The sequence below is a fragment of the Microcaecilia unicolor genome, chromosome 3 (assembly GCF_901765095.1).
Source record: "Microcaecilia unicolor chromosome 3, aMicUni1.1, whole genome shotgun sequence".
NCBI classification, from domain to species: Eukaryota; Metazoa; Chordata; class Amphibia; order Gymnophiona; family Siphonopidae; genus Microcaecilia; species Microcaecilia unicolor.
This window is the reverse complement of record NC_044033.1, coordinates 139376926-139393050: the sequence shown is the minus strand read 5'-3', so window position 1 is coordinate 139393050 and position 16125 is coordinate 139376926. Positions and strand designations below refer to the sequence as shown.

Below are 16125 nucleotides of genomic sequence, written 5' to 3'. Positions count from 1 at the left end.
GCCAGTCATCAAGGTTTTATCCCTGATGACTGTCCATTTCAGTATCTTTTGCAAATGTTTATAATTCAGTCACCTTTAAATGCGATCCAAAATGGAAAGTACATCTCATATTCGCCTACCTTGTGCTTGATTCAGAAATAAGTGAGCATTTAGGCTACTAATTATTACAGGGTTTCCTTGAGAAATGTAAAGTTCTATAGGAGAATAGGTTTGTATGTGGGTGTGATTGTCCAGAGAAAACAGAGGAGACAATATGAACATAAGAATATAAGCATTGCCATTCTGGGACAGACTGAAGGCCCATCAAGCCCAGTATTCTGTTTTCAACAGTGGCAAGATCCCAAAAAGTAAAACAGATTTTATGCTGCTTATCCTAGAAATAAGGGAGGGGCATGGGAAAGAAGCTGTTTCTCAATTAAAGTGCTGTTCTATGAAGTGCACTCTGGGCTGAGAGCTCTTCATAGACTAGCACTTAGAGCAGATTCCTGCAGCCAACTTTGGGCTTGAGGACTTACGTCATCTGAAACTTGGTGTAAATCCTGGCATGTAAGTTGGGCATGTAACCCTAGTATCCTACAATACTACACCTAAATGTTTGGAATGCTCCTGACCTGCCCATGCTCTTTCCGTGCCCATGCCCCCTTTTGGGATGCATGTGAGACACTTTCCAGCTTATAATCGAAAGACAAAAACGCCTATATTGCGACCTAAATCGGGAGATAGACGTTTATCTCCCAAAAACGAATAACGCGGTATAATCGAAAGCCGAACTTGGACGTTTTCAACTGCACTCCATTGTGGAAGCGTACAAAGTTGACGGGGGCGTGTCGGAGGCGTGGTGAAGGCGGGACTGGGGCGTGGTTATCACCCGAACAGAGATGGGCGCCTTTCGCCGATAATGGAAAAAAAGTATGCGTTTGTAGCTAGAATTTAGGGCACTTTTCCTGGACCCTGTTTTTTCACGAACAAGGGCCCAAAAAGTGCCCTAAATGACCAGATTACCACCAGAGGGAATCGGGGATGACCTCCCCTGACTCCCCCAGTGGTCACTAACCCCCTCCCACCACAAAAAATGATGTTTCACAACTTTTTATTTTCACCCTCAAATGTCATACCCACCTCCCTGGCAGCAGTATGCAGGTCCCTGGAGCAGTTGTTAGGGGGTGCAGTGGACTTTAGGCAGGTGGACCAGGCCCATCCCCCCCCACCTGTTACAATTGTGCTGCTTAATGCTTAGTCGTCCAACCCCCCCAAACCCACTGTACCCACATGTAGGTGCCCCCCTTCACCCCTTAGGGCTATAGTAATGGTGTAGACTTGTGGGCAATGGGTTTTGAGGGGGATTTGGGGGGCTCAACACACAAGGGAAGGGTGCTATGCACCTGGGAGCTCTTTTACCTTTTTTTTGTTTTTGTAAAAGTGCCCCCTAGGGTGCCCGGTTGGTGTCCTGGCATGTGAGGGGGACCAGTGCACTACGACTCCTGGCCCCTCCCACGAACAAATGCCTTGGATTTATTCGTTTTTGAGCTGGGCGCTTTCATTTTCCATTATCACTGAAAAACAAAAACACCCAGCTCACAAATTGTCGAATAAAACATGGACGTCTATTTTTTTTTGAAAATACGGTTCGGTCCGCCCCTTCACGGACCCGTTCTCGGAGATAAACGCCCATGGAGATAGACGTTTTCGTTCAATTATGCCCCTCTTTGGGTGCACAGCATTATAGAGTAGCATAAAGGCAGATATAAGCATAAATCCAAATTAGTGCCAATTAACTCCAATTCACATCAATAATTGGTTGTTAGCACCCAATTGACTAATTCGTTTATGTGTGCATCTGGGCTCCATGCCAAAATTTGGGCACCCACCATTGGGCAACCTATAGGGAATCCGGAGGCTGGTGATTCATCTTGTCTTTAGAGAACAGAATATGTGAAATGACAGAGTCCTATTATTTAGAAAATAATGTAGATCTTTTATTGAAGGCTATTAGTACAGGGAGTAGTAATATTCCTTTCGTAGTCAACATCTTTCCTAGGGTTACCATCCAGCTTATTTTCGAAACAGAAAGACGCCCACATTTCGACCCAAATCGGGAGATGGGCGTCCGTTTCCCGTGGGCGCTCAAATCAGTATAATCGAAACCCGATTTTTGGCGTCCTCAACTGCAGTCCATCACGGAGACGAACAAAGATCACTGGGGCATGTCGGAGGCAAGGCGAAGGTGGGACTGGGGTGTGGTTATCGGCTGAGGAGAGATGGGCATCTTTAGCTGATAATCGAAACAAGAAGAACGTTTTTGACAAGAATTTGGTCCGCTTTATTTGGACCCTTTTTTTTCAGGTCCAAGTCCCAAAAAAGTGCCCCAACTGAACAGATGAGCACCGGAGGGAATCGGGGATCACCTCCCCTGACTCCTCCAGTGGTCACTAACCCCCTCCCACCAACAAAAACCCACTTTACAAACTTTTTTTCCTAGCCTGTATGCCAGCCTCAAATGCCATACCCACCTCCATGACAGCAGAATGTGTTCTATCCTCTGACAGCCTTTCCCTGCTTCTGATGTGGGTCTCAGGTGAGTGTGACACCTTTTCTGTTAAGGGCACTGCAGAGTCACATCAGCAATGCATTGTGGTGGGTGTAGGGTATTGGGCTCCGTGATTCCACTAGCTTGTGTTAAATGCTCACGATGTTGGTAGTTGGTAGGCTCTACTCCCTTGGTGCTTTTCCCTCTGCTTACTGGGTCAGAGTGTGCCCTGTTTTGTTTCTGGTAGTCCATGAGGTAGTGGCCATTTGTGTAAGACACTTTTAGATCCCTTTCATGTGTTAGCCACGTTACAGCACTTAGTTCTTATCTTGAATGTTGCTGAAAGAGGGCATTGTACACCATTCTGCCAGCTCAGACCTACTGCTAATCTCAGTACCAGCGAGACTCGTTGCCAGTGGGGCACAACCTCTGATCTGCAGTTGTAAAGGTGCTTATTCAAATAAAGGATATTTTCAGCGAGATTAGTCTTCAGGTGTGAACTGCTGTGCCAAGGTTGTACACCAGCAACAAGTCCTGTCCCTGGAGCACTTTTAGTGGGTACTGCAGTGCACTTCAGGCAGGCAGACCCAGGCCCATCCCCCCATCCGTAACACTTGTGCTGGTAAATGGGAGGCCTCTAAAATCCACTGTACCCACATGTAGTTGCCCCCTTCACCCCTAAGAGCTATGGTAGTGTTGTACATTTGTCCCTCCCACGACCAAATGGCTTGGATTGGGACATTTCTGAGCTGGGCGTTTTTAGCTTCCTTCACCTCACTTTTCAACCAGGTCGGCTGTCTTTTGGAGTTCCATCTTTCTTTTCTAATTAGTGGAATATGTTTGGCCTGGGCCTCCAGGATGGTATTTTTGAACAGCATCCATGCCTGTTGTACAGTTTTTACCCTCTCAGTTGTCCCCCTAAGTTTTTTTTCCACCGTTCTTCTCATTTTATCATAGTCTCCTTTTTAAAAGTTAAACGCTTTGTTGTTAAAAGCTTTGTTGTTTTCTTTAAATATGTTACATCCTAGGCATTTTGTGGTCTAGAATCTTTCTGTAATTCGCTATGAACTATGCAAATGGAATTAGCGGAATATAAGAAAAATAACTAACTGTAAACAGGGTCACCGAGAGACTGAGCCAGGTCCGTGGCAAAGCTGCGCCCCCCTGGATCGCCGCACCTCCCTGGATCTCTGCACCCCCCCCCAGGATCGCCGCCCCCCCGCCCCCCCAAGGATCACCCCCACCCCTCAATCACTACTACTTCGCCTCCCTCTCCTGCTCCCAGGCCGCCGGCTCCGCAGGTCCCAGTTTCTACCTACCTACCCTCTGCTCCCTTCTGCCTGCCATCCGACCCCCTTCATTTAAATAAAAAAAGTTCTCTAAAGCAGCAGCGCAGCGCCTTCTGTGCGAAAGCGGCAGATCGCCCTGGGCGGGCCTTCCCTCACTGTGTCCCACCCTTGCTGAAATAGGAAGTTACATCAGAGGAAGGCGGGACACAGTGATGGAAGGCCTGCCCAAGGTGATCTGCCACTTTTCACATAGAAGGCGCTGCACTGCTGCTTTAGATAATTTTTTTTTAATGCAGGGGGTCAGATGACAGACAGGTAAGGAGTTGAGGGTAGTAAGGTGGAAGATGGGACTGCGGCGCCAGCGGCCTGAGAGCAGGAGAGGGCGAGAGACTCTGGCACCGGGCCCTCCTTAGTGGCCTGGGCCCAGGGAATTTTGCCCTCCCTGCCCCCCTCTCGGCAGCCCTCACTGTAAATAATTGTAACTGTAGGTGAGTAAGTTGGGTGTGGATCTCCAGAACTCTGTAACACTGTGTGCCTCTTTTGTGAATGCCCCTCCCATAGCCATGCCTCCTTTTGGGTTGCATGCAAGAGGATTTGGGCATGGATCTTTATAGAATTGTATGCAGCCAGATCCATGCACAAATCCAAATTAATGCCAATTAACATCAATAATTGATTGTTAATGGCTTGTTATCTAATTTATTTGAGTGCAGATCTCAGGATCATGTGGAACCTTGTGTGGCCAAATTGGCTACCATTTAATAGTATCTGGTAAGTACTTAACACTCTTTAGTAAAAGGGCCCCTAAGTTAGCCCAACAAGGGGTCCTTTTAGTAAGCCATGCCTATCGTGCTGAGGCATCCCGCGGTAGCTTGGCCATCAGCACTCGCTCCCACGTTAAAAAATATTTTTATATTTTGGCACAGGATGTATATTTGGGGTGAAAAGTAGGCATGTGCTAATCAGGTAACACGGGGTACATTACTGCACGCTGCCCGACTAGCCCAGGAGCCCTTACCACCTGCTAAATAGATGGTAGTAAGGACTCATGCGGTAATGGTCATGCCCTAATTGGGAAATTAGCATGTGGCCATTACAAAAATTATAGAAAGGCGGCCATTTTACCGTCGCACTAAAAGTGGCCACAGCATGCGGGAAATCCATGCTGTGACAAAAGCGCCAGCCACTTTTTCGTCCGGCTTGGTAAGTAAGTGAAGCATATGAGTGTCAACACAGTCACTATTTATATCCATATTCAGTTGTACCATTTGAATGACCAACACTGTTCAACATACAACAGTTTAAGTGTCAGCGTTTACCTTTTTGCATTAGCAGGCTGCGTTGCGTATCATACCCCAAATTGATTGTTCAGGTTATTATCTGAGGATGAGGAAGAAATCTAATAAGTGTGCATTAAATATTTAGTAGCTCAACAATAGTAATTCAGAAAAAAAAATCAGTCCAATAATTTACCTTAACTATAGTTCCATCTGAAATAGGCAGTGATAATCATGGTAATGTATTCAAGCAGACAGCAGGTTGGTGATCTTGGAAGCTTCTAGTGATAGATTACACTGGAGAGACACTGTGTGCATTCTGATACAGAACTCCTAGATAACAACATGCATAGATTTGTTTTATCGGTCCTAATGGAGTTTTCAAGGCAGCATGGGACAAGATAATAAGATGTTTTTCTTGAGTCATATTTCTAGTTCATGAGATACGAATTCCTCACAGTTCCAACAGCCACCCAAATTAAAACACAAGCTAATTAGAAGTAAGCTCCCAACACAGACTCAAAAAGAAAAGTATGGCACACATCCTTGCAATATATCCAGCTGCAAACTGTGCCAAAACATTTCGCAGGACCCCACAGACATTCACCAAGGAAAAATATTCAACATTAAGAAATCTTTCACGTGCTCATCTTCCAATGTGGTATATATCATTCAGTGTAAAAAATGCAATGAAGGCTGCTACATAGGAGAAACCAGTCAGATGCTAAAGAAGAGATGTAATTTACATAGACACCATATGAAAAATGCCAGTACCAATAAAGATGTCACGCCTGTGGGGCAACACTTTACAAAACCAGAACACTGTACCAGTGACTTCATGGCAAGAATCTTAAAATGGAACTTTAAAACAATACAGGAATGTAAGACCTTTGAAGTCAGAATGATTAAATATTTTGACACCCACCAGACAGGACTTAACAAAGATCTGGGTTTTCTAGCACATTATAAACCATAAAATTGTACTGCTTTGTCACTCTCCTGTCTCCATGCATATCTCCCTGTCCCTCTTCCTGTCTCTCACCTATCCACCCCCATCCTATTAGACTGTCATTGGAATGCTTTGATGTTTCACTTATATATACCGTCATCTACCAACATTTGCTTATTTCCAATCTGACGAAGAAGGGCAACCTTCGAAAGCTAATCAGAGACATGCGTTGACTCACACATTACTTGCTGCAAGGTTTCTTCCCCATATTTACAGTGTACTTTCACTTTGAATTAACTGAGTACTGTAAATTAAGCAATGCTGTTGTTTACTGCTCTGCATTGCAGTCAGAGAGTTTTATTGTTAAAGCTGATGCTCTGTACTGATTCAGAATATTACAGTAAAGATATAGGGCCCGATATTCAGTGTTATTTAACTGGCCAGGAACGGCTCTTGGCCAGTTAAATAGCGCTTAGCCGGCTAACCGCTAGTATTCAGAATGAGATAGCTGGTTATCTTAGCTAAATATTAGCAGCTAGCTGATAACTGGCTATATCGGCGCAACTTAGCTGGCTATCTGTGAATATTCATGCTCTGCCTGGCTATGTTTAGTGGGCAAATCAGACCACATAAATAGCAGTCCTATCTTTGCCTGCTATTAGCTTAACCGGCCAGTGCTGAATATTCACATAGCCGGTTAAGTTAGAGCTGGCCAGAAAAAGAAAAACCCTCTCAAATGGCCCAGCACTTAATATCCGGGGTCAACAGTGGCAGCTAACCGCATTGTCTGCCACTGGCTGAATATCGGAGGGGAGGGGGAGGGGGGATAGTGGCCAAAAGTTCATCTTTTTTCTTTTAAACTCTTGTAATTAATCTGTTACAACAATTGAATGTGACAGATTCTGCTGTCTAAGCTCTGTTTCTTGATGTTTAAGAATTGTTACACAGTGCAAGCCCTTACTTTATCTCCTCTCATATAGGAGGGCTTTTTTTTTTTCCATGATTAGGCATAAATGTGTTTGGAATAGCAAGTAGCAGTTTGATTAATGCTTCTGCCCCTTTCCTCTTCTGCAAGTCCCAACAGTGTCATTTATGCAGTGCACTGCAGAGTTGACAACATTCCACAGAAACAGAACACTTGAAGAACTGGAAAAAATAAAAAAAATAAAAAGATGAGCTGTGCTTGGTCTTACATGCATGCAATCTCCTGCAAATTAGTGAGCACATTAGGCAAACTCTAGGCCCTTGTAGCTGTTTACATTAGAGGAATTAAGTAGATTAAAGTCTTTAATACAAAAGGAAGAAGCTGCTTTTTGACTTACTGTGCAGTCATAAGATTGTGCTGAGAGAGCTTGATCTACAATAAAAAAGAAACAAAAAACATATGGCAGAGCAAAATGATTTCCCACTGAGAGGGAAATGGAATAGATCAGAGGTCTGAATTAAATTCACTTGCCACTAGTAGTAAGTGACATTTTGCATGGTGGGACTGAAATATGTGAGCAGAGGTGAATGAAAAAGGATTTGGAGGTTACAGCCTAGTAAGTTTAAAATACTAGTCTATGGATGGCGTTGTTTGGGTGTTCCTGTATGGATTAGTCATGCCTAATCCTGAGCATATCTGCTGTATTTTAGCTGCTCCTGGGCATATTATGTTCTTCTCACCATGCTTCCCCCTACTGAGATCTGTTTATCTTTCAACCCTGGGGGTGATTTATTGCCGCTGTTGTATTTGCCACAGCAAATAATAACGTTCAGTAAATATTGGCAAGACTAGTTCTGGCAAGTGAAAAGACAAGCATAGAGGAGATACTCCCAGCTGCAAAAAATGAAGGTGAAGTAGAATTTACATATTAAGGACTAAATTCTATAAATAGCACTCACATTCAGGTGCCAAAAAATGAGCACTAAGCGCTGTTCTATAAGAGGAATTAAATTTGGGTGCCATTTATAGAATGATGCATAATGCTGGGGTCCATGTCCAATTTTAGGCACAACCTGGTGCAAATCCTTGTGCTTAAATTAGGTGCAAATCTGCTTTATTCTATAAAACTGCGTGCAAATTCTAAGAACTCCCCTGACCTGCCCATGCCCCTCCCATGGCCACATCCCCTTTTCAGATCCATGTGTAAAGTTTACTCACGTAGCTTTATAGAATATTGACTACAAATATATGTGTGTAAATTCAAATTGTTGTCAATTAACGCCAATAAATAGGTCTCGCTTGCAAAGTATGTGGTGGCCCAGTTTTCATAGGTAAACACAATGAAGATTAAAAAAAAAAAGACAATTTCTGTGCATACCTTAATGAAGGAAATCTTTGATACTCATTTATAATTCACTGATTTTAATTACCACACAACCAATTATGCATCGGCTCTTGTTAATGCCTAATTATTGCTAATGAACTGCTCATTTGTCAATTAAGTTGCGCATGCAATTATGGAATACACCCAATGCACACCAAATTTACGATTTTGAGTGCCATATATAGAATCCAGGGCTACACATAGTAGAAGAGATTAAAGAGGTGATTTAAAAAGATTTATGTACCATTTACAGTTGTGAAAAGCAGATTTACACGTATAAATGTGCATGCATGCATTTACGGAGCAATTTAAGAAAAGGTCTACTTATCTGTGTATTTCACAGCATGTAACGATTTCAAGAAACCTTGGTCTGGGCATGCTTTTTGCGGTCCTTCAAATTATTTGTGTATTCCATATTCTAGAATGGCAATACATATAAATTCAGTAAAATTCCCATTGTGCATTTACACCCATTTTAAGTCAGACATAACTGTCCATTAACTTCTTATTTCGACTTAAGATTTATTTTATTTATTTATTATTTATTGCATTTGTATCCCACATTTTCCCACCTTTTTGCGGGTTCAGTGTGGCTTACAATATGTGTTAAATGTTGGAAATACAATTTGTTACAGATTGGTTATGGATTACATTGTGCAGAGTTATGCGAAACAATTGAGGTGTCGTTAAGGAATGTAACAATGGAACACAAACATTGAAACTTTGGAAGGAAACAATGGGAGCTTAGAGGGCGATAAAAAGGCATGAAGACATATGGTATATATCTTTCTGTGAGTAAAGGTATGAATGATGTGAAGATTCTGAAGAAAGCTTGAGTAGCTAATTGTGTGTTACACTCAGGCATCCAAAACCACTTGAAAATGCCAAAAAGTTGGCATTTCAGAGTTTAACTTCTTAATCAGTTCTCCATGTTTGCAGTATTACAGAATCCATCCCATATGTATATAAGTAGCAAAATTACAACTTTGGAAGAGTCTCTCTTCATAAAATAAAACAATAATCTATTTAGAAAGAAACTTAAGACATTCTAGTCTAATTGGGCAAGCTCAGGGGTCCTTTTACCAAGGAGTGCTGAAAAATGGCTTGCGGTAGTGTAGGTGTGGGATTTGGGCTTGCGGTGATCCATTTTTAGTGTGCCTGTAAAAAAGGTCTTTTTAAAATTTTTGCCGAAAATGGACATGCGGCAAAATGAAAATTTGCCGTGCGTCTATTTTAGGTTTGAGACCTTACCATTAGCCATTGACCTAGCGATAAAGACTCACGCAGTAACTGGGCGGTAATGACCGACGCGTGCCAAATGCCACTTGGCACATGCCCAAAAATAAAAATGTTTTTTTCAGACGCGCATATTGGATGCACGCCAAAAATGAAATTACCGCAAAGAGCCATGCGGTAGTCAGGTGGTAACTCCATTTTGGCGTGTGTTGGGCACACATAGACGTTTACACGGCTTAGCAAAAGGGCCCCTCAATTTAGACAGTCAGGACTGCTTGCTGTTTTGATAAAGAGTGCTATGTAATGTATCAAGGATGAAGAATGTGTCAAGATGTGGGGACAAATTTATTCTGTTGTATGTAATTCATTTTTAGGAAATAGGTTGGCAGATTTGATTTCATTTTCAGAGGTGGGTTTTAAGGTGGGGAAGTGTTATACTGTAAGACACTTTGAATGAGAGGCAGCTCCTGGGGACATGGATTAAAAATGTTAACTCTAGCATTACCACTCTTTTTAAAAAAAAGTTTTATTTGTAAAAATAGCATCTTCTTCTGGAGCAAGTATAAATACACCTGGAGCAGTGTTTGAGTTTTAGGTTGGTGGCTACCCAATTGACAGAATGGGGAGAAGTTTTAGCTGTGGATAGTGAAGATTTGGTTTGTTGTGTAATGTATTGTCGGCGAGGTCCCACTTGGAGTATTGTGTCCAGTTTTGAAAATTGCATCTCTTCAAGGACATAAAAAGATTTGAGGCAGTTCAGACAAAGGTGACAAAAATTGTACAAGGTTTGTACCAAAAGACATATGAGTAGAGACTGGAGGATTTGAATATATATATGATAGAAAAAAGAGAGAGAGAGAAAGAGAGAGGGGAAAAAATTCAGATATTTAAGTACTTGAAAGATAGTCATATACAAGCAAACCTTTCCAGAGATATAGGGGCAGTAGAGATAGTACTACTACTACTTATCGTTTCTATAGCGCTACTAGACGTACGCAGCGTACACTTGAACATGAAGAGACAGTCCCTGCTTTCAATCTAATTAGGACAGACAAACAGGACAAACAAGAGATAAGGGAATATTAAAGTGAGGATGATAAAATAAGGGTTCTGAACACGTGAACAAGAGTTAGAAGTTAAAAGCAGCATCAAAAAGGTGGGCTTTTAGCTTAGATTTGAAGATGGCCAGAGATGGAGCTTGACGTACCGGCTCAGGAAGTCTATTCCAGGCATATGGTGCAGCAAGATAAAAGGAACGGAGTCTGGAGTTAGCAGTGGAGGAGAAGGCTCTGGACCCCCCTACCACTGAAGTCTGGCTACGCCCCTGGTTCAGGCCATCATTTATTTCATTATGGCTTGAACTCTGTCCCACCAAGGTTGTGAACATTGCCTCTTTAACATCCCTAGCGCTGGCTGGCCTGAGGACCAGAAGAAGGATCAGGAATCAAGTCCAGGTCTCTAGTATGGTAGTGCTGCTACTTCTTGCTAAACTTGTAAATAAATGGTCTATGTATCAAGTAACAAGCTTTAGGATTAACAAAGTAATTAGAAGTCTAAATGTAATGAATTTTCAGTTGAGCAGTTTTACTAGGTGTTACAACATTAAATAAATTGCTATTGGAGTAGAAGAATGCAATGACTGGCACACATAAAGAGCCGATGCATAATTGATTGTGTGGTAATTAAAAGCAGTGAATTATAAATGAGTATCAAAGATTTCCTTCATTAAGGTATGCACAGAAATTGTCTTTTTTTTAAATCTTCATTGTGTTTACCTATGAAAACTGGGCCACCACATACTTTGCAAGTGAGACCTATTTATTGGAGTAAGGGGTCCTTTTACAAAGGCACACTAGCGTTTTTAGCATGTGCTGAAAATAAGCATGCGCTAAACGTTAGAGATACCCATATATTTCTATGGGCATCTCTAGCGTTTAGCGCGTACTAAAAATGCTAGCACACCTTTGTGAACAGACTCCTAAGTTAATACATCTCTGATTAGTTTTCATGACTTTGCCTTTCTTCATCAAGTCACCAAGGGGTCCTTTTACAAAGGTGCACTAGCATTTTTAGCACACGCTAAAAATAAGCATGTGCTAAGTATTAGAGATGCCCATATATTTCTATGGGTGTCTCTAGCATTTAGCATGTGCTAATTATTAGCGCGCACTAAAAACGCTAGAGCGCCTTTGTAAAAGGACCCCCAAAAGAGTTCTATGAAATAAAAAACATTCAGGAGCCCTTTAACTAAAGCTTAGTATGTGATAATCCTGTTAGCATGCACTAAATGCTAAGAGACTCATTTTAAACCTGTGGGCTTCTTAGTATTTGGCATGCACTAAGCTGTAGTAAAAAGGCCCCTTAGATTTCTCACTGAAATTTCCTAGGCTACTATAATGCCACTGAGAATTTGAAAAGCTATTATTTACTTTAGGGAAGCATAGTCTGAATGAGATTGAAGCTAAAATTGGGGATGTGCATTCCTTTGAAACAACATCTACCTGAAATTATGTTTTAGGTATTGTCAATAATGTGTATTATTGAGTAATAGTGTTCCTTATTGCTGAAAAAATAGTTTGCACTATTTAAGCAAGAAAGTGTACTATTTGAGCAATAGTGAATATTGGGGCACTTTTACTAAGGTGTGTAGGAGCCTATGCACATCCAGTACACGTCAAATTGGCACTACTGCCCGGCTACCGAAAGCCTCGAGTGGTAATTCCATTTTTGGCACGCACCCAAAATACATGGTAGAAAATATTTTCTATTTTCTACCACAGGGTGCTTACCCGGCGGTAATCGGCTGTTGGCGCACGCTGGACACTTACCGCCCGGTTAGCGCATGAGACCTTACTGCTATGTAAATGGGTGGCGTTAAGGTCTCAGGCTGAAAATGGAGGCGTGCTGGTTTTCATTTTGCCACACATCCATTTTCCGGCACAATAAAAAAATCCTTTTTGTTTCAGTTGTGCTCAGCAAGTGGACCAGTACGTGTCCAAAACACGTGCCTTCCAACGCAGGCTACTTTTGTGCGGCCTTAGTAAAAGGGCCCCACTGTTACATAATAGTGTACATTGTTTATGATATTACCTCAAAGTAAAAAAAAAAAAAAATAGAAAAACTGAACAAAAATTCCCAAAAGAACACACAAAAACTAAAGAAAGCAGAATGTTGCCATTAGAGCCAGCCATTTAAAAAAAATTACACGGTAAGCACTTACTGGCACCCATTTTGTAGGCAGTAAGAGTTCACACAGTATCCGTGCACTAACCAGTTAGTGTGTGATAATGCAGATGTTCTAACTGGTTAGCATAGGAATGGCCACTCATCACCTTTGCGAGGGTTGATCCCAAAAATAATAGCAAGGCTGGCGCTGAAGATGGTTGAGGGGGAGGTCCTTGATACAACCTAGTGATTAGGCGAAACATGCATGTCGGACAAGTTCAAACCCCCAGTCTGACTATCGAAAAAGATAAGTAATAAAGATAATTAAGTTTAAGAACATGAAGAGCACTCCTCACCCCTGACATGCCCCCTCCCAAAAAAAATAGAAATATTTTTTTAGCATGAGGTTGGTGCTCGTAGATTTCAAAGTTGCCACAGGACGCCTGAGCGCATCCCAAGGTACTCTAGTTTTTGCTGGATTAGGCATGTGTTAGCACCCAATACAGCTTAGTAAAAGGATCCCTAAGAGACCTAAACATATATTAGAGCATTTTACACACTCACATAGGCCCTTCTAATATTTTCCTGGTGTGGTTGGGGATCCAAGATAGCATCGGAGTAAGACGTACCTCCAGGAGCTCCCAAGTCGGCAGTAGAAATTTTCAGTTTTCTTCGTTGCCTTGCTCTTTGATAGATGCCTAAGCACAGGGGGAAGCTGAGAGGAGTTCCTCCATCTCCTCTGGTTCTTGGTGGTATGCTGCAGACCGCTATTACAACCTTTGCGGTCTCCTCTCCTATGAAAGGTGCTCCTTTTGCTGGGGCGGAAGTGCCAATCAGGTTAGCTCCCCGATGATTATGTAGGATGCTGGAGGAGTCAGCATAGTGAGGAGCACTGATTCCTGGTGGAGCTGTGTCATCTGCAGTGGCTTTGGGATCATCTTTACCACTTTCTGGGGTGATAGAGGTTGTGAAGATGCATAGAAAGAGACATAACCAACATAAAATGAAGGTGTTAATGTTCCTGTAGAGGTCATTAGTGAGATCCCTCTTGTAATCTGTGTTCAGTTTTGGAGACCATCCAGCTTATAATTGAAAAAGAAAAACGCCTATATTGCGACCCAAATCGGGAGATAGACGTTTATCTCACAAAAACGAATAAAACGGTATAATCGAAAGCCGAATTTGGACGTTTTCAACTGCACTCCGTCGCGGATGCGGACAAAGTTGATGGGGGTGTGTCAAAGGCGTGGTGAAGGTGGAACTTGGGCGTGGCTATCGGCCGATCAGAGATAGGCACCTTTTGCCGATAATGGAAAAAAATATGTGTTTTTAGCGAGAATTTAGGGCACTTTTCCTGGACCCTGTTTTTCCATGAATAGGGCCCCAAAAAGTGCCCTAAATGACCAGATGACCACTGGAGGGAGTCGGGGATGACCTCCCCTGACTCCCCCAGTGGTCACAAACCCCCTCCCACCACAAAAATATGCCGTTTCACAACTTTTTATGTTCACCCTCAAATGTCATACCCACCTCCCTGGCAGCAGTATGCAGGACACTGGAGCAGTTATTAGGGGGTGCAGTGGACGTCAGGCAGGTAGACCCAGGCCCATCCCCCCCCCACCTGTTACACTTGTGCTGGTAAATGGGAGCCCTCCACACCACCCCCCAAACCCACTGTACCCACATGTAGGTGCCCCCCTTCACCCCTTAGGGCTATAGTAATTGTGTAGACTTGTGGGTGGTGGGTTTTGAGGGGGATTTGGGGGGCTCAACACCCAAGGGAAGGGTGCTATGCATCTGGGAGCTCTTTTACTTTTTTTTTTTTTGTAAAAGTGCCCCCTAGGGTGCCCGGTTGGTGTCCTGGCATGTGAGGGGGACCAGTGCACTACGACTCCTGGCCCCTCCCATGAACAAATGCCTTGGATTTATTCGTTTTTGAGCTGGGCGCTTTCATTTTCCATTATCGCTGAAAAACAAAAACGCCCAGCTCACAAATTGTCGAATAAAACATGGAGGTCTATTTTTTCCCAAAATACGGTTCGGTCCGCCCCTTCACGGACCCGTTCTCGGAGATAAACACCCATGGAGATAGACGTTTTCGTTCGATTATGCCCCTCCATATCTCAGTAATGATATAAAGAGGCCAGAGGCAATTCAGAAATACATATTCAAAGTGGTGTGGGGTCTGCACCAGAAGACATATGAAAAGAGACTTGACCTAAATTTATATACCCTAATACAGAGCTTCTCAAACTGTGTGTCGTGTTTGGGGGTCACAACCTGGGCCAGTGTTCCATAGGATGTCATTGTCCTGTGGTGCCCAGGGTCTCACACTTTCTGCGGTTGTGTGAATTGGGGTTGTGGCCGCAGAAAGATTGGTGAGGAGAGGAAGAACAGGAAAATATGATTCAAATAGTTAAATAAGTGAAAGGGTCTAGGTTTTGATATGCCACCTTTCTGTTGTACAACCAAAATGGTTTACATTTGTTATATGCAGGTACTTTTAGATATTAATGCACTAGAAATGAATCCTTTCGAAAGAGTAGAGCTAGAGGGCATGATTTGAGGCTACAAGGAGATAGACTCAGGAGCAGCTTCAGAAAAATAATTTTCCTAGTAAGGGTGGTGGATGTCCTCCAGGAGGAGAAAGTGGAGACAACAATAGTGATGTTGGTTGCAACCCTACACAGAATGGCCCAAGGTGTAACCTGCTTAGAGCAGCAGTTACAACCCTAATTGCCTTACTGGGTAGACTGACTAATACATTTAGGTCTTTTTCTGTCTTCATTTACTATGTTATGTTGTCACTATAATATAAGCAGGTAAAGAAAAAAAAAAGAATAAAGTGAACAAGCAAAGCAACAGAAGCTTGAGAAAGTTTCAAGTTTATATATTGTTTTCTTCTGTTTACAGAAATGTTCATTATGAAGGTGGAGCTGTATCTGTCCATGCTCGATCCCTTTGGAGGCTAGAAACCCTAAGAGTGGCGTAAGTAAAAGATCTTACCATTTTAAGAGACAAATGAAAAGGTGTACTTCTTATGGTATAATGTTAATAACTAAGGGGCCCTTTTACTAAGCTGCATTAAGCAGCTAACTCTGCCAGCATGGTAGACAGTAGTGCAGCCAAAATACAAAACAGGAAAAATCTCTACGAGAAGAAAGCACAATGGGCAAAAGTAGAGGCTGACAAAGGACGAATCACCACCAGAGATGTAAATCCAACAGTCTTTATTTAAAATGAAAAAGAAGGACCCGACACGGGCTGTGTTTTGACGCATCCAAGCATCTACATCAGGGGTCAAACTGTAAATTCCAGATTGTATACAAATATTGCTGCGTTACTGTCTATTGTACTAAAACAGAGGCCTTTG

The 16125-nt window shown here is 42.5% G+C and overlaps 1 protein-coding gene across 1 annotated transcript in view; it reads left to right on the top strand.

Annotated features, from left to right (window-relative positions):
* RYR2 (ryanodine receptor 2) overlaps window positions 1-16125 on the top strand; it is a 908577-nt gene that overhangs the window by 170521 nt on the left and 721931 nt on the right. The window contains 1 exon segment of the mRNA XM_030194683.1: window positions 15666-15740. Coding sequence (XP_030050543.1) covers window positions 15666-15740 — 75 coding nt within the window.